General features: G+C 28.8%; 1 protein-coding gene across 1 annotated transcript in view; it reads left to right on the top strand.

The window, feature by feature from the left end:
- Window positions 1–421: 421 nt before the first annotated feature.
- Window positions 422–25,288, top strand: part of LOC142329347 (uncharacterized) — a 206,642-nt gene continuing 181,775 nt past the window's right edge. The window contains exon 1 of the mRNA XM_075373843.1: window positions 422–527. Within this exon, the coding sequence (XP_075229958.1) occupies window positions 479–527 (49 nt within the window). The 5' untranslated portion in view covers window positions 422–478. The remainder of the gene's footprint in view (window positions 528–25,288) is intronic.

The following is a 25,288-nucleotide window of genomic DNA, read 5'->3' as shown; positions in this document are numbered from 1 at the left end:
GTAAATGTTATTGAAAAGATTTAAATATATTTAAAAATTGTTTTAAGATTTAATTTAGTATATATTTTTCTTTTTTTAATAAATGTCTTGCATTAATTTATGAAATGCAATTTATTAGAATGAATATAAAAATCCTAAGGCACTTGAGTATAAAATGATATATATATGTAATAAAAAAAGAGAGAAGGCCAAAGATAATTTTTTGAAATTGTTATTTTTAGTGCTGGTAGTATATTTTGGAAGTATTAATGTAGTAAGTTTTAAGACAGTGGCCTAATAATGTTATCAGTTATGTATGTGGTGGAAGGGGGAAATAACTATAAACCGCTTTGCCACTGTGCGGTGCAAAATTTCCCTTTTGTTTTAAAAATTTCCCCGTACCTAACTAGGGTTTGCTGTTTGTTTCAGTGCCTGGCAGTGCGCATGGCCACGAGTGGAGAGTGCATCGTAGTGGTGTTGGTGTCTAACACGGCCAGTAATGGGCAAAAAGGGCCGCAAGACTCGATGGCGTCGGTTACCCATAGGCGGTAAGTACAATCGCCCGTGTGTGTTTGTGTTAAAAAAAATTAAATCTTTTAATTTGTGTTACATAAGAAAAAAATATGTCTTTATTTATTACATCTTCGTTTTTCGGTATCGGTGACTGGATATACCATCATTACATGTGTTCGATTTTAATTCGGTTTTGTTATTCTATCGATTACAAATATTAATATCCATAATAAATCGGTCGATTTATGTTTATAAAACAATTTTAAGTGTTGTGGTTTATTATGTGCTTTTTACGTGATTAAAAATATGTATTATGAAATATAATTACGTATACCTGCGTATTTCATTTTATATTAATTGTGCGTTGTATACGATTGTGTTACATACAAACGACTGATAACAGTTGATACATAGGGATTAAAAATCAAGCAACACTTTCTCTACGCGTATCCACACGTTCCTACTTGAATTTTCCTGTAATTTATGAACCTACTGGTTATTATTTATTAATTTTTTTATTAATAAAACATCAATTTCTGCGGTTACACAAATTAACATAGTTTTTTCGTGAGAAGTACTGGCGATAATAATGTACAATGCACTTTTTAGAAGGATTTTAATTACTTGAATTATTTAAAAAAATTTTTTTTTCAAAATTTAGTAATTAAATTTTTAACGCTTTATATACCAAAATAATTTCAACTTTAATTTGTATTATATGTTAATTATTAGCATCTGACTTTTAATTGTAATTAATTATTACAAAAACTCGAGTTTATGTTAAATATTTTGACATGGGTTTATTTTATTTAAAAAACAAATTATAATCCCCTTCTCCTCCCCAAGTCAGGTAATTAAATTATTAATTATGATCGTCTATTAATTATCTTATTGTAATTACCTCTTATTATTATTTAAATATAATTATATTTAAAGCCCGTACATTTCTATGTTCTGTGAGTCGCCTTTCATATAGTAAACTATTATTATTGTTATAATAGTACGAGTAGGAAAGTTAAAATTGTGTTATCAGTATAACTATTGTAAAATTATTCTGTTGTTGAAGGAAATATATATTTCGGATGTGAAATAATAGGAACTTAACAATAATTTATTAATAAAGATAAAATAAAATTTATTACTTCCGTTTTTGTTTTTAGAAAAAAACTTTTAAGCGATTTATCCTCTATATAAGTAATTAACTGTTTTTTTATTTTTTTTTACAATAAAAAATTTTATGTATAAGTATACATAACATTTTAGTAATAAAATAAATATTTAATTTTAAATCTTTAATTTCTGGTCGATTAAAAAATAACTAATTAAAAAGATTTTCCTTGTGTAATTTTTAAATACGAATCTAGTTGGAACAGTCGGATGTCGAAAAAATGAATCGGTCAATCGATAATGAATTACATTTCTCCATTGGTTCAATTGATTTATACTGTATTTTTTATTATTATTTAATATTTAAAAATAAGAAAATAACATTTTTTGATCGTACTGGTACGATGAACGTTTATTTAAGATATCGATTGAAATAAAAGCCCTAGTGCACGTACTTTTGTCGTTTTCATTTTAAATATTTACGGATTAGAATGTATGTTAGGTGCACCTAGTATCAAGCTTCTCCCGCGATTTCTTCGTTCGTAAATTGTATGTACGTAGATTAAAAAAAAAAACATAAAACATTCTTAAAAAATGATTATTTTGGATATTCATGCATCTCAATTTTTATATTGTAACGGTAATTAAATTTTACATGCTAAACTTTCTTACATAATAAATTAATATCAATACTTCAGTTAATTGTAATATTACAATTAATTTTTTTGGGGGAAGAATACTCTCCCTGATATATAAACTATTAAATTATTACGTAATTCCAAAAAAATAACATCGATTTACAAAAAAACTGTTTTTTCCATTTAAACACTTAAAAAGTAAAATTTTCTCATTCGTGACGTAATTTAAAAATTAATTACGCAAAAATGTTAGTTTATTATTATCTCTATCACCGGAGTCTTAATATTTCTATTAATAATTGTTATTTTCTGGAAAACAACTGTTATATTAATGAAATATTGAACCCTCAAATAATTTTTATTTTCAAATTAAAAAAAAAAAATTGCTTCCTGTACTATTAATATTATATCTTTATTTACGTAACAATAATTATATTAGATAATTAAATAAAATATCGATCCGTGTTATCAATTACTTTAAGAGATCGCTAGGTTAAACGTCGATAACGTTTTTAATAAGTACTAACTAACTTTTCGTGATAACTCGGTTCGTAATCTATTAATAACATGTATTATATAAACAGCGATAAAGACAAAATTATGTATCTGCATTTCGTTTTACTGTTAGCTGTAATTAGGAATTCATTTATTTATTTTTATTGTTTGTATTATTTAAGCGGTTATTCATAGCCGAACCGATCTAGTTGTTTATTTTTTAAATTTTATTAAATTGTTTTATTATAAATGCCGGTACATTACTCCTGAATAGATACGGCTAATAATTGCAATACATTTGCATAATACAGTTGTATTTATTATGAAAAATATACCCCTTCTTGCGAGATTTTGTAACTTATAAATTTTTCAATATATAATAAAAAAAGAAATCGGTGAAGTGATTTCGGGTTTACATGTGATGTGGATAGACCATTGTGCATACACCAACGTGCTGCGTTTGCGTTCGCGTAGTATTTGCAGCCTGCAATAAAGCGGGAACATCGTTGTATATAGAGGTGTATAGAGAAACAAGAGGTGGGCGTTGATCCGTTCTGATGAAATGTTGCGTTTTTTGAGCAACATCTAGGGGTTTTTTTTTTTAGTAAATAATTTCCTTAATTCAAATGCAAATTCGTGATTTGTTTTGTTATTAAGGTAGCAATTAGTATTAATAAATTAAATGTGTAAAATTGACTAATATACTACTCCATTATCTCCCCCCCCCCCACCGGTGCGCGAGCATACACATACATACATTAGTAAATTAAGAGATTACGCTTATTTGAAGAACTTTTTATTCTCTTAATAACTTTAAAAATTTTAATCTTGATTCATATTGACATGTATATATATATATATATATATATATATATATATATATATATATATATATATATATATATATATATATATATATAGAGTGTATGGGCACACCCATTTTTATTTGTTGACATTTATTCTTATATCGGTCATTGGTGCTATTAGATTATTATTAAAATTCAATAGAGAGATGGTGTATAAGTAAAACTATGAGAATTGGGAATCATGTTACAGCAGCTTTTATTATCTTACGCTTTTTTATTTTTTAATACATAATTAACAGTATGTTTGTAAGTTTATAAGTAAATAATTTTTTTCCATGAAGACATTACAAAGATAGATTTTAATCTAACCGTGGCCAGAAGAAGAATCTAAAATTTGAGTTATCTTTAACTTTAGTATTTTTAAATATTGGACGGACGGTGTTCACAGTTTCAACAAAAACGATATCTAGGTGTCACATTTTCGCTTTCTTCATTGTTAATTGTTCAGTATTCAGCAGATTATATTAATAGAGATAGCACATTTAATATAAATAAATAATATTGGCAGTGAAAGAAAAAAAAATCTTTCATTAATAGATGAGGGAAGTTTCGGTCAACATTTCGAAAATTAAATTGTTTCATTAAATGCAGTAGAAAATTTAAGATGATTGAATATTTATTAATTATAAATGGATGCTTAAACCTAATGGAACCCAAACAAAATATATGTTTATAGAAATGTGTACTCGAGTATGTGTTTGTGTATGTTTATACAGTGGACCGCGTAGAATAATATGTGGCCCATCTGGGTGCTTTAGGTATAATTCTCATAATATAATAATTCTCATACCAAAAAATAAATAGACCTGAGGTAGAGAAGCATTTGCTAAATTTCATTCTTCTATGTTCAACGGTTAAAAAGTAAAAAGTAATGTAACTGGTCCCGTACTTTAGAACATATATATCTGATAAATAATTTATAACCTGAACATATATATATATATATATATATATATAATTTATAACCTGAAATCCCTGATAATGACTTAATTACCTAAACTATACATACTAGCCTTTAGTTTTTGTGCCATTACTTAATATTGTAAATCGATTTTTACTTCCTTGTACGAAGTAAAGGAAGTATTGTAATCGCGAAAAATTTCGGTTTTCAAATTTCAACAGAAATATCATTTTGACTAGTTTCGGCGTGACGTCTGTACGTACGTATGTATCTCGCATAATTCAAAAACGATTAGCCTAGAATGTTGAAATTTTGGATTTAGGACTGTTGTAGCATCTAGTAGTGCACCTCCCCTTTTAATTGCAATCGATATGACAAAAAATTCCCAAAATCCCCAAAAAATTCGATTTTGGACTTTCTTAACTGCAATAATAAGCTCTCAACAGCTTTTCATTGGTTCCAGAGTTATAGCCAAATAAAATTTTAATTGATGAAATATTTAGATGTTACAAGAGGAAGGCACATCGGTTCGAATCCGACTTCATTTCCTTTTTTTTAATTTAAATATATTGATTTATTAATAATTATTAACCTCTGTAAAAAAAAAAATACAATAAATAATAATTTTTCAATAACAATTAGTGAAATTTTTATGTGAATATCTAATCTGTGAATTACTGTATTATTCAACTTCTCTAAATATAATAAATGTGTTATTGGTATTATATAACAATAGTAGCAGGGTAAATTGAACTTTTTTAAATGTGCAATACCTAATTTGGCCTCGGTTAAATTTGTATATAAAAAAGTCTTTTATATAAAAAAAATTCCCAATAAAATTATTTGACTAAAATCACCATACTTGATTAATAAAAGTGGTGTCTAATGAATTTTTGTTTAAATCTAGACAATCGTATTCTAATGTATAACTGAACGACAATCGGTTACATTATACCAATTTTTGAAATCACCTTGATCAGAAAATATCTGTGACGATTTTTCTCCATCTCGTTTTTTATATTTTGATGTATGTGTTTTTTGCGAATGGGTTTTTTTTCTAAGTAAAACATGGTTATAGTATTTTTAGAAAAAAATATTAAACTGGTGGCGTCTGAAGTCGTGATGGCAAACTAGCATGATAATATGCTCATGTTGAGTTACTATCTTTAAATGTAGAAATCCAATGAAATGTATATAAATAATATATATATGTGTAGAGAAAAGCTATTTTAATATTTTTCTGGTCGATGGCATATCATTTTCAAAAAAAATTTTGATTTTTCGAGTAGAGAGAAATCATTTAAATTTAAAAAAGCAATTTAAAAAATCATAACTTGTTACAAAAAGTGAATATAAAAATTATAAAACGCGTAAACCGAGATCTTTTTAAACTTAAATTTTCGAATTTTTATGAAACGAAAATACATAAAAATTATTATTTATATTTATTTTATTTATAAATAAATAAAAATTGTGTACTATTTAAAAAAAAATATTCTTGGCAATTTTGTTTTCATCGTTTGTTTATAATCTGTGTACTCTTAATGTTGCTCGACCGACTCAACTTACATCTAGAACTTTAATCTCGTTTGTTCCCTTTATCTCATCTGTCTAGCTGTCTAGTGGAAACAATAAATGTTGACTTAGTTACTCGTAATTTGAAGCCGCACTAAGTTCAGTGAATTCTGCATTTTTTCCCTAGTAGTTTAGATTTTCTTGTCTCTAGAGGTAATAGTGATGTCAGCGGATACTTCTTTTCACCGGCGGAGTGATTCCATCTACTGTCCTATTAATAGCCACCGAGAAGAGCGTGACAGATCCCTGCAGAACTTCATTTTTCATTTCAAAGACTAATCAGCCCTAACACGGATCGTCCGTTTTCGCAGAAAATTAGCTGCAAAGTTCAACATAACGCCTGTTAACACCGTTCTATAATAAGACAAAGATTATCCTCTCTTTCCAAACCATTTCGTAAGTCTTTTTAATGTCTTAAGATCATTGCAAGGAAAGGCTCCTTAGAGACAAATGCCTCGCAGACATCCATCTGTATAGATACAAGTTGATCCATGATAGATCTCTTTGTCTGGACCGGTGTTGGTATGGGGAGAACATAATTCCTTCCAGATGCCATTTCAGTTTGCTACTTATCATCTTTTCCATCACCTTAAGACAATTCGACGGTAGTTCTCTGCCGAAATGAAGTCACGGTTGGGCGTAGGCAGAGATGACTACAGCCTCCCTCCAGACATCCGGAAACACTCCTTCCTTCCTTAGAGGCGATGGAGACCTTCATCTGGGAGCTGCCGTATGAAAATATAATATTCCATCAAACCCGGGCTAGAAGACTTTAAATTTGTAAGTACATTCCGTAATTCGTTCAAGATTAGAAGGGAGCATTCACCTCCCGGTTGAGGCTATTATCCCGGTGAAGCATGTACTCATACCTGAATACACCTATGATTTTATGGAATAAATAAAATTCATAATTATTACTGCTACCACCGTTAAATAAATATACTTTTAGATTTTCAAACATTGATATTTGAGTAGTAAACGTTTTCCTTCTCTAGCAAGATGACCGTGTGCATCCCTTATGATTTAAAATATAATTTTGATTGGATATTGTTTCCTTTTGCAAATTATGAAGGAAGAAGTTTGCTATCTTAAAATAAGTGTCTCTCCTATATTGATTTGCGAGTATAATAAACAAAGACATGACGTTCAGCTAGGGTTTACTATTCTTCGAAACTACTGAAAAAAATCTTCCCCAGTTTTGATATTCATATCTTAACAACTGTCCCAACAAATTCTTTTGAGTTTGAACATAAATCTTGAATCTGTGGAAAAAAAAAACATTGTACAACTAACTGTCCTTAAATGTTGCAGTTTTTTATTTGTTTGTTCTCTATTGTGTTAGTTAATGTTTGTTTATGGTTGTTAAAAGGAATTTTGAGCTTTCAAATAATAATCTGTGTCAGTATATAACAAATATAATTTAGAATTTAGTTGTTATTTTGCAGCTTATAGTACAAATGGTATGATGAGGTAATTATTATTTTATTTTTTTCTTGTACAATAGTTGAGTGAGGTTTTAAAGTTAAAATCAGTTATATTAACGTTACGAAACTAACTCTCGGTTATTCTGTTTAAAATTAATTAACTGCATTTAATGAAATAATTTTTTTTGTTGTTTCGTTTGATTCCGTAATTTTCCCCCGGTTTCTTTTTATGTTACATTTATTGTTATTCTCTATTTTTTTTATCGTTGCACCCGAATCGATTAGTTAGCTGTTCTTTTTTATTATAGCGATATTACCCGATCGCCAATTTAAAAGTTGGCATGGCTTAGCCCAACTTCGTTTAACTTTGACGTTCTAACACGATCGGTTTTTGTGCTAGTCGTGGTTTCTGCCGTTGGCAATTTTACTTTTACTTAACTCGGCAACCTTTTATATTTATAGAAGACTCTGTTTTTTGTTGATCGTGTTAGGTGTAGTTTTAGTAAACTTGTTTGAAGACAGTCCTCTTACCGATTAATCATCCTTTTTTAATCTACTTTTTTAAACCTGTTAAATTTAATTTTGTTCTTGTTAGTTTTCGAACCCCTAAAGCCACCGGGTTGGTCTAGTGGTGAACGCGTCTTCCCAAATCAGCTGATTTGGAAATCGAGAGTTCCAGAGTTCAAGTCCTAGTAAGGTCAGTTATTTTTACACGGATTTGAATAGTAGATCGTGGATACCGGTGTTCTTTGGTGGTTGGGTTTCAATTAACCACACATCTCAGAAATGGTCGAACTGAGACTGTACAAGACTACACTTCATTTACACTCATACATATCATCCTCTGAAGTATTATCTGAACGGTAGTTACCGGAGACTAAACAGGAAAAGAGAGAAAAAAAAAGTTTCGAATGCCTAATGTAATGTAATGTTGTAATAATTATGTAAAATGGATAACTGATTGAAATTTATTGACAGTCTAATTAAAAAGATATATGTGTGTGTGTGTGTGAGCGTGTATAATATATATATAGTCGCTTGTTTGCGGCTCGATTAGGATATTCAGAAATTGACAATTAAAAAAAAAAAGTTTATATAATTACAATTTATTAGTTTAAAAACATAAGTAAAACCAGACAGATCAATAATAATAATAATAATAGTACGATAATCATAAAAAGTAATAATCACAACCACAATAATAATCAAAATAATAATGACAAAGCAAGCAAAAATAATAATAATTAACAGTGATTACATTCAAAACAGAATTTAAGTAATCGTCGGGATTTATTTACTAGTAGTTAAGTATAATTCAGTCACATTGACAAAAGATATTAGCATGGACGCTAGTCCTAACACTTTTAACCGCTAGTCTTGTATTAACAATAGTAGTACAGTGTATAAGACAGGTATAAAGTTGTTTTACTGCAAATACCTTTGCTGTTCTCAAATAAAAATACCCTGATAATTTATGAAAGAAATTTAGTTCATTATCTCTTTCATTTACAGTCTAACAGTAACTCACCGAACGATTTTTTATTTTCGTGTACTGTCTGCACGGGACTTACTTGTGACGTCATCTTAATCTCGTCGAATATAATTCACACTAGAGAAAGATTCGCTCCTTCACTGTCCTCCTCGCAGAATACTCTCTGACTGACATCTCGCAGACTCGCATCATGTCGTCTCGCTTAGAGTAATTTCAACTTGTCTTCCCCGGAATATTTGTACTCCTATCCTCTTTCCTGCCGGATCGGACCCAACTCGAAGGGTGAAAATGATCGTCCGACCTCACTCATTCCCATGGAATCCCTACCCTGGACCGATAACTCTTCTCACGGAAAAACATTTGTTTAGGTGTGTCAGCGAGTAGTATTATAAAAGACGATTGTTAAACAGGCTTGTTAGCTTTACTGAAAGGGTTTCGTTTAGCCCCTTTCTGGATTTCTACCATTATTATATTATTTCCTATTACTTTCCTATTAATTGGCAGGAATTCGTTACTAGGTCCGTTACAATCTATATTTGATTTTTTAGATTCTCATTTCGTATTATTCTATCGATCTTTTCAGATTTTTAATGGATCGTACCGATTACTTGTATGTCTTTGCCTACGTGATACAGTATGTTTAATATATTAATTTCCGATAGAGAAGGGAAGTGTTATTTAATGGTTTACACTGTCTGCTTTTTTACGGCTGTGAGGCATATAAAACGCCGGATGTTTAAGAGGCATATATCAGAATCACCTTCTTTGGTAGTAATGATGTTCTTTATCTATTTAATGAATTTTAGTAAAGCTGAATATCCCTTGCGTTTACTAGACTTACAATTTCGATTTGTAACGTTATATTCGGCTCTATAAAGAAACCGCTTTATTCCGCACATGACCCGGTTGGATTAGCACAGTTGTTATTTGGCATTGAATGAATATATCGATTTTTGAAGTAATATTCTCGTGCCAAATCTCCTGTAAGCGGTTAAACAATTTTACAGTGGATTAACCGATACATATTTTGTCGGTTCATTTGTTTATTTACTAATTAAGATTTTTATTAAACTATTATGAAATAAATTTGAAAACAGTATCACGGTCTAGAGCCCTTTACAAAAATTGTATTTAAAATCTAAACCTAGACGGTCCTTTCTATTGTTAAACAACGATTTTCAGTAGACGGTGCGAAAAATGTACACACGTAAATAAAAAAAAAAAAAAAAAAACAATTAAATTAAAACGGAATAAATGATGTTGAAAAAGTATTAATTGAAATTTATTATTAACACGGTGATCCCCGGGTTCGAATTTCCCGCTCAGTTATGGCAATTTTTCATAAACTACAAATTTTGAGAGATTTGAAATCTCTCAAGATCTTCTTTGTTTTTGTAAGCTTCTGTGGTGAATTGATTCATCAATTAAAAATGAATAAATGAAAAAAAATCACTACTTAGGATACAATGTAAAAAAAAAAATATTTCTGTCAAGTGTTATTAAGCTTGTCTTGTTTTCGTTTTTTATTTACGTTTTATTGCGTATAGATGGAAAGTAAATTTTTTTTTCTTATTGAATTAATTCATAACTTCACCGTAGAAGATTTGAAGGTTTTACGTGGGATCATGGAAATGGAATTTTGTTGCTTATGAAAGTTGTCGTGCCTGAACGAGATCGAACCGGCGAGCCCGATTGAAAGGCGCTACTACTCCACCACGGAGAATTTGATCAATTATGCGTCAAACATTAACATCGATTGACATAATGGGAATTAAAATCCACTGATAATTAATATATTTGTTTCGTATCGTGAAATTTTCGGTTGCATGTGATAAAACACATTAAGGGACAAATGCTATATATGAAATCTGTCGTTGTGTAATCGTACTTTTATTAGAAGATAAAACTTTTCGGAACGCGCTGAAGCGAGTTTGATTAATGTTCTAAAGTTACTAGTTAGTTACCCTACGCGGATACCGTCTGTTCCTATTTTTATACTATTTCTTCCTTAAATATAGATTTTGCATATTACTGGGAAAATAAATTTTTGAAAAAAAAACTACAAATGAATCATATAAAAAGTGTTTCTCGTTTTAATTCGGTATTTTCGATTGGATTTATATTAATAAACTTTTAAAACGCCGATCCGCACCGATTACGCATTAAAATTTTACGATGTAGAATAATACTTAGCTTTCTTACGTATTGAATATAATGCATTTAATGAGATGTGCTAAGCCCCAGATGCGAATCGAACCCCCAGCCGAAAGATGTATATGTCACCAATCGATTGCCGGTTTTAAGTGCAGTCTGTATTCCTGTCTAATGGTTTTATCTTGAATTATTTACTACCATATCCTTATTTACACGCTTCACGTATTAAAATTGGTTTTCATTTTCATATTTATCCCTTTTGACATTTAATACTTTAAAATAAGTTCTTCCAACATATATTATTTTATTTTAACAAAAATTAGGTGGGCTTATCTTTTCCCCCGAGGCACTCGAGCTTCAGGTTTATCGAGAAACCACCAGCCACCGGCAAGGAAACGAGATTATCCGGGTAGATAAGGAGTTCTCTTCACCCTTAGTACCGAAAAATGATAAAAAAGAAACGATGAAGGAAAGGGGAAAGACCGATAAAATACTACCGATCCTCTGAGGAATCGTAGAAAAAATTCTTACTAAGATGAGGGCATTTTTCCCAAGGTTTGGGTGCAGTCCATTACCGACCTAAGATTTTGTATCGATCTGCTTAAATATGTTGTACTACAAAAAATATTTTAACATTATAAACTAAAGAGCCACCGAGAACAGATACCAGGATTCGTAAAGGAACGATGTCGCCTATCCTTCGTAATAGTGTATAGTATTTGGAAATATTCGACCGATCTATAACCGTTGTTCACGGATTTTATTCGATCGACTTGAGCCTTTTCATTTCGTATCATTATCGATCGATTTAATCGTTAATTTTCTCCTGTGAAACTAAATTCTGACTCTTTTCTACTTTTCATATATCTTTATTTATCCTCAAATTTTAAAAACGCTACAAATATTTTTTTTTTATAGATTTATTTCTGTTCCTGTTAGTGTACTTATAAATTGTATTGATATGATACATTCTGATGCGATTATTTAACCGATAATTGTTCGATTTATTTTATTTCTGTACAGGAAAATTTCTGTCCGGGCCTGTAGATATTGAAAATTCTATATTTTTTAAATGAAATCCTTTCACTTTCAGATGAATCACTTATAGATACGGTGGAAGAACAGTTTTCATGTTAGCGATCTTTTCATATTCTAGTTTATTCGTCGATGAGCATTCGTTATATCCTTTATGTAGTTTTTAATTTAATAAACAGCTTACGTCGTTTAATAATTTACGTCAGCTTACGTCGAATCCATGTATTTTCATTAATAATTATAAACTTAAACCGGATAACCTTTAATTTAAATTGTACAAATAGAATTTCGATTTCAAAGAAATAAGAATAATCTTATTATTTGATGTAAATAGTTATTTTTAAATATAATGCAAAGTACACGATTATCAGTCGACGATTACTTTTGTTTTGTTGTAATAAATTTGGACGCGTAACTTGAAATTTATCCAAACACGATATATGCATTTGAACGATCTGTGTAACCAGTAGAAATTGTTAGGGAAATGTACCGATCGTGTCCTAATCTAATCAGTATTCCATTCTAATCAGTACACATACATTGATCCTAGTAGCGTATTATATATTACAATCTTTTCTAGTTTTATTATAATTTTATAAATATGTAAAATGTATTTTTGTTTTTTGATTTGGCAGTAATTTTAGAGAAATTTTTTTAAACGTTGCGAAAATCTGACAAGGTTGTAGTATTTTATTGCTGTTTGTTATATTATTTATTCTTATACAGTAGAAGGTGATTTTAAGTGAAAAGTTACCTAAGATTTTTTTTTAATTGGGGTAATTTACGATGAAGTTATATTGTAAAATTATCATTAACCAAAGTTATAAAAATTCAATAATTTTTTTTCTGCTCTCCACCTTCAAAATCAACTTGAAAGAAATTTTTTTATTTATTTTACATTTACTATGTTAAATTGAAGAAACTCTAAACAAAATTCCACGATATAAACTTTATTACTATTAAATAAATCCAAGAAGTCTTGAAAAATTCAAAAAACTATATTTTTAAACTTTTATCGGTCCCCCCCACCCATAGTATTTCTCCCAAAGTAATTTCTTAAGGCATTGCATTACTATTATGTCTAGAATGGTATTAGAAAAAATTTGGTTAAAAATATGCAATAAATAAAAAGGTGGTACCGTTTCCGGCTTGTAAGGAAGGGGACATTTTGGGACATTTTAAAAAATAACATACGCATGCACGCGTATACTAGGTGTAATATAAATTGAGGTTATGTTTGCAAAATTTTGAGAAGCTTGATTCTCAAAACCCCCCTCACCTTCTTACAGATATTCACTCCAAAATTTAAAAATTGACCTTTATACACGAGTCTCTGTACAATATTTCGTAAAAATCGCTTTATTCAGTCGAAAGTTCACAACTCCAACAGCATATCCATAAAACACGCCAACATACGTACGAATATTACGCTCACTTTTTCTGTTTTTTGGGATCTGGGGGTCATGTAAATTCGAGAAATGCAAAAACCCCATACCCAATTTTTTGACCGATCACCGTATTTTGCTTTTTGCGGCACAGCTCTAGAACTATAATGCCGGGAAAGTAAATATTAAGAACATAAATGTTTTCACATCTTTTTGGATTATATTTACATAATTCTATGCGTAAATTTACATGGATTTCATCGATATGTCATCATTTTAAGTATTAGCTGTAATTTTACGGTGAATTTTTAGAATTGAATTTATTCCTAGCCCCTTGAATTTTCTGTAATAATAATAATAGTAATGTATACTGCATGATTCTTTTCCTTGTTAATTTCAGTTAAAGCGATACGTTCAATGTAATAAAAAAAGATATGTTGTGCGCGCGCGTGTGTATATTTACACACGTGCGTGTGCACGCATACTACATACATAGTGCCGTAAATATTTTTAATACTGCAGCTTTGTTTTCCCGGGATCGGTTATTATTAGACAGGTATACCGCTGTTCATCGTTAGCTGTCAGTACGTCATAATACGCACTCCTTACTTTACGGCCGACCTTCCGCCAATTAATCGCTTACTTCACATTACCGTACGCCCAATTGTCTTGTTTTAGGATGTAATTGTTTTGTAAACAGTCCGTATTTTTGTATATCTGCTTATAGATTTTTCTGAATTTCAACTATCGGTGGACATGTTTTTACAAAATAATATCACAGATAATCTTACGTAATTATTTAATAGAGCTAGGTATTTAACGATCTGGGGAGAGCGGGTTTCCCTAAAACCATTTAAACTAACCGATTTGAGTATTAGTACAACAATTTTAAAACTGATATCTCGACATTAAAATAAAGTAAACAAACAGTATTAATACTTCAAAATACTGTTTCATCAGGATCAAGGAATTTTAAAACGATTGTTAGATGATAAAGATAGTTTTGAAAAAAAATGTTACATCTGCGTGGACGTATTGCAAGTGTAACTCAAGTAAGGAATGTTTACTTAGATAATTTGATTTGTGTGTTATTTTCTGCCCTTCCTAGCATTGTCACTACTTTCGAAAGTGATACGTTTCGGATACCTCAATTCTCAAATGTAATACTCTTTTGAGAATAGAGATAACTCCGAAACGCGTCAACTACGAATATTAAAGTGACAATGCTAGGCAGGGCAAAAAATAACACTCAGCTCAATCACGATAGTCCTAGCCGAAATAATAAAATATTGTGAAATTTTTAATTTATTTAAATAATTACAATAGTGTACTAGTACAATAATAACATTTTTGTCAGTCACAAAAAAAGGTAATTTTTTGACTGACAAAAAGCTATAAAAACTACAAAACAAAATTTGATGTGGACACCACATGACTTCCTTATACGCCTATTAAATTATATATACTCATTTTTAAAGGTACATAAGATTTTATTTCATTAATAACTTCTGATATTTTTTCATATCTTTTTTTATTGTTATTATTTATAGTAAAAGTTTTTTATAATCGGAAGTTAATAATTATTAATAAATCAATATATTTAAATTAAAAAAAGAAGATGAAATATGATTAGAACCGAAGTGCCTTCCTCTTGTAATATCCAAATATTTCATTAATTAAAAATTTATTCCGCTATAACTCTGGAACCAATGAAAATAAGTACCACTTATGATATATCGACAAAAAGCTCTCAATGAGGGCTTATTGCTGCTGTTAAGAAAAAGTCCAAATCTTTTGGATTTTGGGCTTTTTTAGATACTTTTGGTCCAGTCGATCGCAATCAAAAGAGGTGTGAGGTGCGCAACTATTGGTACAACAGTCCTAAATCCAAATTTTCAACATCCTACGGCTAATCGTTTTTCAGTTATGCAGGATACATACGTGCGTACAGACGTCACGCTGAAAATAGTCAACATGGATTCAGGGGTGGTCAAAATGGATATTTCTGTTGAAATCTGGAAACCGAAATTTTTCGCTATTATAATACTTCCTTTACTTCGTATAAGGAAGTAAAAAAGATTCTAAACTAATGTATCACGAACTCTCCTGAATTACAACTCTTATATAAGGCAATTCCCACGATCTTAACTATTTATGTATTGTGAAATATCATATACGATAACCCATATATATTTTCTAAGGTTACGAATTTTTTTGCCGATAATATTTCTCTTTTCTTTTGATGGATAATATTTCTTTGGAAAATTGACTGTTTGTTAACATAAATTAGACGAAGACTCATAAAGTTAGGTATCAAATATTTTTATTTTAGCACATCATTTCTTTCTTTTTGGACATTGCGCAGCTGCCGGCATAGATTCCAAATTGACCGTATTTTAGGTGATGATGTGCGCGAAATTAACGAACTTTTTTATTTCGTAAAATCTGTTCTACTTTTGCCCGCATATATTTTTTCATATTTTTAATTAACGATCAATTTTCGTATATAAACAGATTGTATGTGCGCGCTTTTTTTTCTTCCGTTCAGTTTTCTTGGAATTTCATAACTGCTTCGGATTCGGATAAAGACTCAACAATTATTAAAAGAAGGTGCTTTTCATTTTTAAACATACTTTTTTTATCATCGGAAAGTTGAAGAAAAAGCTGATCGAAGTGTAAAAAAGTACGAACAGATTTTTTCGAAATCTAAAAATATTTGATTTCAGATTTTTAAAAATCTTTAAAATAGTAGAATCGACGGGCCCGTCGATTCTTAAAATAGAATCTATAGAATCGACGGGCCTAGTCCTACCTCGTAGGAAAGTATGTAAATATGGGGGTCAAATTTTATGTATGTTTAGTATTAAAATTTTAACTAGTTTTGTTCTAACAACGCATGCTCTTGCCCATTCTCAACTGTTTTTTATTATATTTATTCTCTTGGGCTTTTGTTTTTCAATTTGTATATAAGTCAATTTTCATGTTGTAAAAAGATATTTCTGTAAGGAGTGATTTCGATTTTTCCTAAATTAGCTGGATGTCATTTTATGTGGAACTTAATGAATGTTGTTATTCGTAACTTTAGCTGATAATGACAGACTTGATTGTTTTTTTCTTTTTTTAAGGATAAAGTGGTTTTGCAGATTTACAAGATGCATCGTATAAACAAACAACAAAGAGAATAATCGAGATTTACTGGTAAAGAGGTGAAGAGGAGGGATCTTTTTTAAGTCGAAATCACGTAATTGTATTAAATTTAAATTCACGGCGATGTAGTTAACATTAAAAACAGTTCTTCCATTTTCCTTTAACGAGCAAAGAAACACGAGTACAAAGATAATTTGCTTTCACTACAAATTACTCTTTCAATTATTTTCCCCGTCGAATTTCTATTTTAAATTCGGTTATAAGCGCTTAGTCTGTTCGTGTCAGTTAACGACGAAGGGGGAAGAGAAACTGTTTAGTCGCATTTGCTACGAAATCATTTAATAACGAGCGTATTTGAAATCTTCGTTCCAGAATTAATTTTGTATAAGGTTAAGGTTGTATATTAAAATTCTCATTTTACTCATTCAATCGATTGAAATCGACTGTATTTCTGTTTAGGTTCGGGAAATCCGAAGAATAATATACGCGCTTAAATTATAGGAATCTTATTGTAAGTTCATCGGATTCCTCCTAATGTATTATATCTTCTGTGGTTACAATGTTTTGTGCGATACATCTCTAAGTTTTATTCGAATTTACCGTTTTTATTGTGTATGAGAATAGGTTGTTATTTGTTTTTTTTTTCAAAACTGCTTTGTCTTTTAGGCGTAATTTGCCGATTTGAAAATATCTTAGAAATTTGTAGTGTTTGGTGAGGCTTTCTTTATCATTATCATGAACAATTTTCGTTAAATTATTTTGACCTTTTGATTTTTGTATTATTGTATTTCCAACATTTTTTTTTCTATTGGAATGTTTAAAGTTCTCATCTAATTAAATATTTGATTTTAATTATTTACATCGAGAAAAAAATGTCGACAGTTAAATTAGTTATATAAGTATGACGTCCACGTGATAATGTAATTAGTTGAATGTAGAGTTCAGTTTTTGTTATATTCAATTTTTTCGGTTTTAAAAATATTTTATAATATTTAGATTACAAGTTTCTATATTATAGCTATTTAAATGGTTTTGAGTTAGATTCTGAATAATAATGTTACAAAATAGTGGTGGGTGTTTCTTCCTTACGCTTTTTATACAACAGAATTTTCATATAAAAATTTTTTTTCCTCATAGGAGTGATTCAGATCTTTTTTTTCCTTTATTTAGATATCCGTAATATATAAAACTTATTTTTATTCTAGACCGAGTTAGGAGGATATAACTGTATAAATTCATAGATCTTTATCTCTTTTTTCTTAGAATTATTCATAGAGTTTTATCTCTTTTTTTCTTAGAATTTCTACGGTTGAGTTAAACGTATTTCTGGGAAACCATATAAGAACTTCTTTAGTTTTAATGATCATTTATTGTTTCTAATAGATGTTAAGAGTAAAGATTTATTTTTATCTCCTTAAGAAAATTAAAAAAAATATATATATTTTTTGATCGTCTAAACTTTAAACCTACCGAGTTAATTTGACTTTTGGAATGTAGGGAACAGGTCGATAATTGTATTGAATAAATAAAATACAATAATAAAAAAAAAAGTTTACATTATTTTGTGTATGGGCTTCAAAGGTTTTGCGTTTATATCTTCGGAATAGTTATCTATTTTTGTTAAAATTGATATTTGAAGGATTACTATAGCTACTAATTAAAAAAAAGGATGATGAGGTAGATGCTTTGAAGGGCCCTAGATTATATGAAAATTTTATTTCTGCGTGCTTTTTTCTTATTAAAAAATAAAATTAATTTTTTTTTTAATTTTTATAAAAACATTTTCTTTTCTAATAATTTGGTTTTTCGTAACGTTTTAATATATTTTCTCTAAATGTGCGTTATTCGGGTAGGTGCAGAATTCAGTCATTATGACGAAGTCGAGGAGTTTTGCTGTTTAAATCTAACCATTTGAACATTTTCATTCATTTATTATTTCCTTGTACGAAATAAATGAACTTTTGTGATCGCGAAAAATTTCGGTTTTCAGATTTCAACGGTAATATCCATTTTGACCATCCCTGAATCCACTTTGACTAGTTTTGGCGTGACGTCTGTACGTACGTATGTATCTCGCATAACTCAAAAACGATTAGCCGTTGTATGTTGAAATTTTGGATTTAGGACTGTTGTAACTCTAGTTGTGCACCTCTCCCCTTTTGATTCCAATCGACTGAACCAAAAGTATCCAAAAAGCCCAAAATCCAAACGATTCGGATTTTTAACGTTTTCTGAACTGCTGTAATAAGCCCTCATTGAGAGCTTTTTAACGATATATCATAAGTGGTACTTATTTTTATTGGTTCCAGAGTTATAGCCGAATAAAATTTTAATTAATGAAATATTTGGATCTTAGGGGAAGGCACATCTTCCTGTTTTTTTCTTTTAATTTAAACATATTGATTTATTAATAATTATTAACCTCCGATTGTAAAAAACAACTACGATGAATAATAATTCAATAATAAAAAAAAAAAAATTTAAAAATATCACAAGTTATTAATGAAATAAAATTTTATGTACTTTTCATTTAAAAAAATGTGTATATGCAATTTAATAGTTGTACTAGGAAGTCATATGGTGTCCACATCAGATTTTTATTCTTTGATGAACCGTTTATCGTGATTGTAAATTTTTATTTACATCATGTAAAAAGGTCAAGGGAAATAAATCCCTATCACTACAATAAGAGTTGAATTTTAAAAAGTTTTTAGTTTTAAACTTTTTATTTTTTGGAGGAAGAGATTTTATTATTATTTTTTTATAACTAGTTTAATCGATTTGACATCTTTTTAAAAATATATTTATATTTTTACAAGTAATTCTTCAATAATTTAAATGATATCTATTTTTGTCATATTGTTATTTTTCATCTAAAAAGAAAAGGTGATCTTGTAGTTCAAGGTTAAGGATTTTTACAGTCTTAGTAATACGCGTTCTATTTATAGATTTATAGCTAGCAATAATTTTTCTATTTTAAATCTTATATGCTAAGCATTTATCTTTAACTGCATTATTACTAATAGATTTTGTAACTTAATACTTTTAGCCAAATAATCTTTGATCTAACTTTTTAAAAAAAATTATCATTACATTGTAGTTTCGTATTTGTTTTTTTTCTTGTGTTAAAATATATACTACTTTTTTTGCCTTTTTGTTGGCATCATATAATGATATTTCTCTATAACAAATAAATTGTTGATCTAATTAGCGCATATTTTTGGAATTTTTCGCTCGTTTAGATTTTGAAAACAGATTTCAGTAATGAAATAAAAAATTTCTTCGATTAACGTGTAAATATCGGGGTTATATAAGACGAATGGTTATTTTTATCTTTATTATGAAGGGAACTTATTAAGCTTAAAACTCATCGGCAAAGGTATAAAGCGACTAGTATAATTGATTAAGCTTACGGTTTAAGTTGATTTTATAAAGTTTTAGTGGTAAGATTTATTTTTAAACTTTAGAAATATATATTATTTTTTTACTAAAAACATATTTATGGTAAGACGATACTGAAACTTGGTGTTTTTAATAAAAAAAATATATATTTCAAAATCTAAAAATAAATCTGCCGCAGAAACTTTATAAAACCAATTTAAACCGTACGCCCTTGGTTATAGTAATTTCGTACATGTTTTGCCGCATCAATGTATTAGCATCATCAGGGAATGAAAATTATCCACATTACGTTTCGTCAGTCATACTTACAAAAAACACATATTATCACAATACAATATTATATATTAAAGTATGCATTTACAAGAAGCACGCGAGCAAAATTTCCCTCTTATCCGGTCTAAGTTTGGACTTCAACTGACAGAATTCTATTAAATTTTAATCTTTTTTTGCCAATGCAGAAAACATGTTATCAGATCCAACATTTATTTATTCGTTTGTGTTTTTTGAACCCAGTTTTTTTGTTTTTATTTATTTGTGAACGTTTCTAGCATTCATATTGTGTAACCATTATTACATACTTACGAGTATATTAACTTCATTTCTTGTCAATTGTATTACATTCATATCCGGTGTTCAAAATATGACATGTATAATTTGATTTTCTCAGGCTGATTCAATCTTACAGAAGTTGTTTGTATCTGTTTGTAAAGTTTATTGTTCTGTCAATGTATATACGACACGATTCGCAAGTCATTTTGTATATACCAGAACCGTTATGCTTTTGTGTTAATTTTCATTTCTGAATTATTACTAGTTTTATATGCTATTTGTGTACAAATTCTTTTTCTGAAGAAGTTTGTAATTTTATAAATTTCCGGCCATATATTATTAAATAGCAAATATTTTTTGTCGTTTATATTACTATTCTGCGAACTAATTGTTTATATTTATTTATATGTAATTGATTATTCAATTTATTTTTGTTTGTGCATAGTTTGTGCCTACCCGTGTCTGCATGATAACCATTTAACATTTACTTGCTTTATATATTTAAATTCAAATTCAAAATTTGTCCTGTGTTATTGGTAATTTCAGTGCTCGAATATAATGCATGCATATTCTGTTCATTCAAAATACATCTTTAAACGTTACCTACAATCTGTTTAATAACATAAAATATATATGTGTTTGCGTGCATTCGAATATTATTCATTTAATAACGCATGTTATATCAAAATAAGTTTCTTGAAAGTCACGCACAAGTTTAGCGTGTCAAGTTCATCTAACATAATCACGCAAAAGTTTGAAATTACTTTTTTGAAACTATCCGTGGCTTAGTAGATAGTATCTCGGGAATTCGTGTGGAGGTCCCGGGTTCAAATCCCGGTTTCCACCGTGATTAGATTATTTATAATAATTATTTAATAGATTTTTTCACCTTTATACTATTAAATATGGATTTAAACAAAAGAAAATACAATGATGAATATATTTGTTTTTTGCATATGTTAAATAAATTTTCTTTTTCAAACTGCGACTAATTTAAGAAATTTTGTATGTAGTTTTTTTATTTACTAATAAAATTCAGAATTTATTTGTTGGGGAAACCTTTTTTTTTAAAGAAAATAGATATTTTTTTATGGTATTTTAACTGTAGTTGGCTGATATAAATGTATCTTTTTTTTTGTGAATGCGATATCTTTAATCTTATTTGCTCATTTATTTGGTTTGTGCCTTTCCAATTGTTGAGCTAATTTAAAATGTAATAAATAGATTCTATTTAGCGTAAAATGTTTTGTTCGCGTAATAAAAACACACAACTAACTTTTTTCGGTTGTAATGTTTGATTTTCTCTCAACTTGTTACTTTCAATTAACAAATTTTTTTAGTCGTGTATGTACTTTTGTTCAATAAATTCTTTTAAAGAATTTAATTTGACAATGATTTGGCCGGTCTATGTAACGACATGATATATACGGTATGTTTGAATACTTGTAGAAAAATTCAGATCGAATTTTACGAAAAGTAGTTTTTTAATTCAGCGAAAGTAATTAAATTTGTATGATTTTTGTCATTCGTGACTGTATGTACAATATAGAATTTTTTTTGAATCTTTTACTATATAGTTTATTTTTAATTAAACGTTATTAAAACTTTACTTTTCTCTGAGAAAGGTTTCATTCGATGTCATGTTTTTCAGAGATTTCTTTTTCTTTTACCCGAAGTCACGTAAAGGTAGGTGTTATAAATTTTACATAAAAATAAAGTGTATTTCCTTTATATCACATCCTTTATATATAAAGGATGTGTAAACCTGCCAGACCTAGTTACTGTTTTACAGTTTAAATATTATTAATTTATTTAATTCTATCGACTTAACAGCATCCTATACGACAACAGCATTTTTTTGGGGTGGTGGTGCGATTTTTCAAAAATTTATTTTTTGCAAATATTGTTATTTTTTAATTGTTAGCAAATGTACCTAAGAAAAATATGACCTTAATTAGGCGAAATCTTGAGATACTGTGGTGACCTTGCTGTACTGTCTCACTCCCTTGACCTTTTAAGTTGAAAATTTAATGGCACCAATACCCCATATATAGAAGTAATCTGACCAGGTTTGGTCAAAATCGGGCCAGTAGTTCTGGAATATAAGGTGATTTAGAGGTCAACATCGAACACACACTCCTACATACGAACCTTAAAATCCCGTTTGCGTTTTTTTTTTTTGGGGGGATTGCTTAGATGTCAAGATTCGGTGAAAACCGCATATGCCCAAATTGGACCGATAACTATACTTTCCCTTCTAAATTTATATCGATGTCTAGATGGGAAAGTAATTAAAAATTAACAACTATTCTATGTTATTAAATAATTTCGTTTCAAAAAAATTGAGTTAGAGAGCTGGACAAACCGTTCGTTTTCTGTTCTCGATCCTTTTGGTATAATCTGCCTCTATAGCCTGTAGTTTTTTAATGAAAAAATCTTATGATTTAGCTTTTCTTTTGTGTAAGAAAATAAATATAATCTACTTTTATATTTTACTATAGGATAATTCATTTATTTTATTCTTTTATTTATTTTTTATTCATATTAATTATCGAAAAATATGTTATTTTTATTAATGAGTTATCCTTCCTCTTCAGTAAGTAATAAAGGGTGTGGCATTGATTATTTTTCACCTTGACCTTTTTTTACAACTTTCCGAACGAGTAAAACTTTTAAAAGTTTTAATTAGAAGCGTTATTTAGAAGTGTTATATTGGTAAAGTTTTGTGTGAACAATTTAAGGGTTGTATTTCAGTTTTTCTTTCTTTTTAATTTTTAAATACCAGAAAGATTTATTATTAAGTTGTAGGTATGTTAATAAAGTGAGACGTGTATATATATATATATATATATATATATATATATATATATATATATATATATACTAGTTTATACATGTTTTATGATAATAAAAATACATTTAACGACTTTTATTTTAAGTTAACGATTTTATTGTCGGGCTTGTTTTAAATATTTGCATATTTTTGATAAATAAATGATTGATATTTGTTATAAAGATTTTATGTTCTGTAGGAGTAATAAATTTACTCGTTAACAAGTTGACGTGTTTTTTATAAACGATCATTATTAATTAGAGCAATTATTACAGCCCTGTAAATTTGTGAATTTATTTATTGAGAGTCGAAAACACATAAAACCTTAGCGTACAGTAAACTTGTTGTTAGCCAGACAGTAACAGACACTTTAAATTTTGTCGAAGGTGATAACTGATTTATGAAGAATGAATTGGATATTTTAGTTCTAATTTTAGTTTGGTGTTGTAGTAGTACTAGTTATACATTAGCTATTTTTAAACCTAGTTATAAAAAAGGATTTCATCAATAGTAATTTTCGAACTATAATTTTACATTTGGATAAAGAAATTAAAAGGAAAAACCGGCCGTATTATATGGGGTTTTCCTTTTATAACACATAATTTAATTCATAGTTCTATTATGATAGGAATTATTAAAATTCTTTTTGTACATCGAATGTTTATTTACGAATTGTTGATAAAGCTGAAATTTATATCTTTATTTTACAGACTTTTTTATAGCATAAAATTTAACTCTTATCGGTAAAGAATAAGTTAACGTTTTATTTTATGTATACGACCTTACTTTTTTCTTATTTAATGAAAAATAATAAAATATCCCAGATCGATCGTCATGTTAAACCAGAAAAATTTGTAAAAGATTCAAATTTACTGTAATTTATTCCGTAGTAAAATAAATTTATTTATAAATACCTTATTTAGGTCTCCTACATTACTTATTGTTACTCCCTAGTCCTCATCCTCGTAATAATGATTTAACAAGTTTATTCCACCTTTAGATAAAAATAATAAAAATTTCTAGTCATTAATTTTAATGTCAGATTTTAGAAAAATAAATAAAATTTCTGGTTTTTTTGGGAAGGGATACTTTTAAAATAGCTCATCGGTAAAATATTTTACTTTCAACCCTCTCTTCAGATGTAATAATTCTAATATTTATTTACTACTCTTTAGTGTTGTTTCTTTATTCTTTCGTCTCTTAGTACATTTATTTTGCTTAACCTATCATATTAAATATTTAAAAAAAATCATTTTATACTATGTTTAATTGTCGTTCGGCATATTTTGTGTACGGATGATAATGTATCTCCCCTGTTTTTTCTCCTTCGAAAATTTCCAAACTTTCATCCGTTTTTTAAAAGACAGAATCCCCCCCTAAAACACAATTTACCACTCAAAAGTGATTATTGGGTAGCCTATTCCTGATGCATGTACTATAATTATATGTGTCATATAATGACACAAACATATGACATATAATTCGCAGACTTATTCATAAATATATAATTTTGTAACCGTGATATAATATATTTTTGAACTTAGGGACTGCCAAACATGAGCATACTGCCTACATACATAGCATAACGTTGGGTTAAATAAAAAAAAAAAAAAATTAAATAATTGTGAATTTTGAAAACAATAAGTTTACTAAACTTTAATATTATTTATAATCGGCTCTTTATTTTACTTTCTCGTCTCTAGCTGTATCGCTGCTCTTCAGCAGCCTAGTTTTAAACTAATGATTCTCAAACTTATTTACCCACCGCTCATATTGAGAATAAAAAATTTTCT

The sequence above is a fragment of the Lycorma delicatula genome, chromosome 8, assembly GCF_047948215.1.
Source record: "Lycorma delicatula isolate Av1 chromosome 8, ASM4794821v1, whole genome shotgun sequence".
Classification (NCBI taxonomy): domain Eukaryota; kingdom Metazoa; phylum Arthropoda; class Insecta; order Hemiptera; family Fulgoridae; genus Lycorma; species Lycorma delicatula.
Note: the sequence above shows the minus strand (reverse complement) of the source record. Positions and strands in the feature narration are given on the sequence as shown.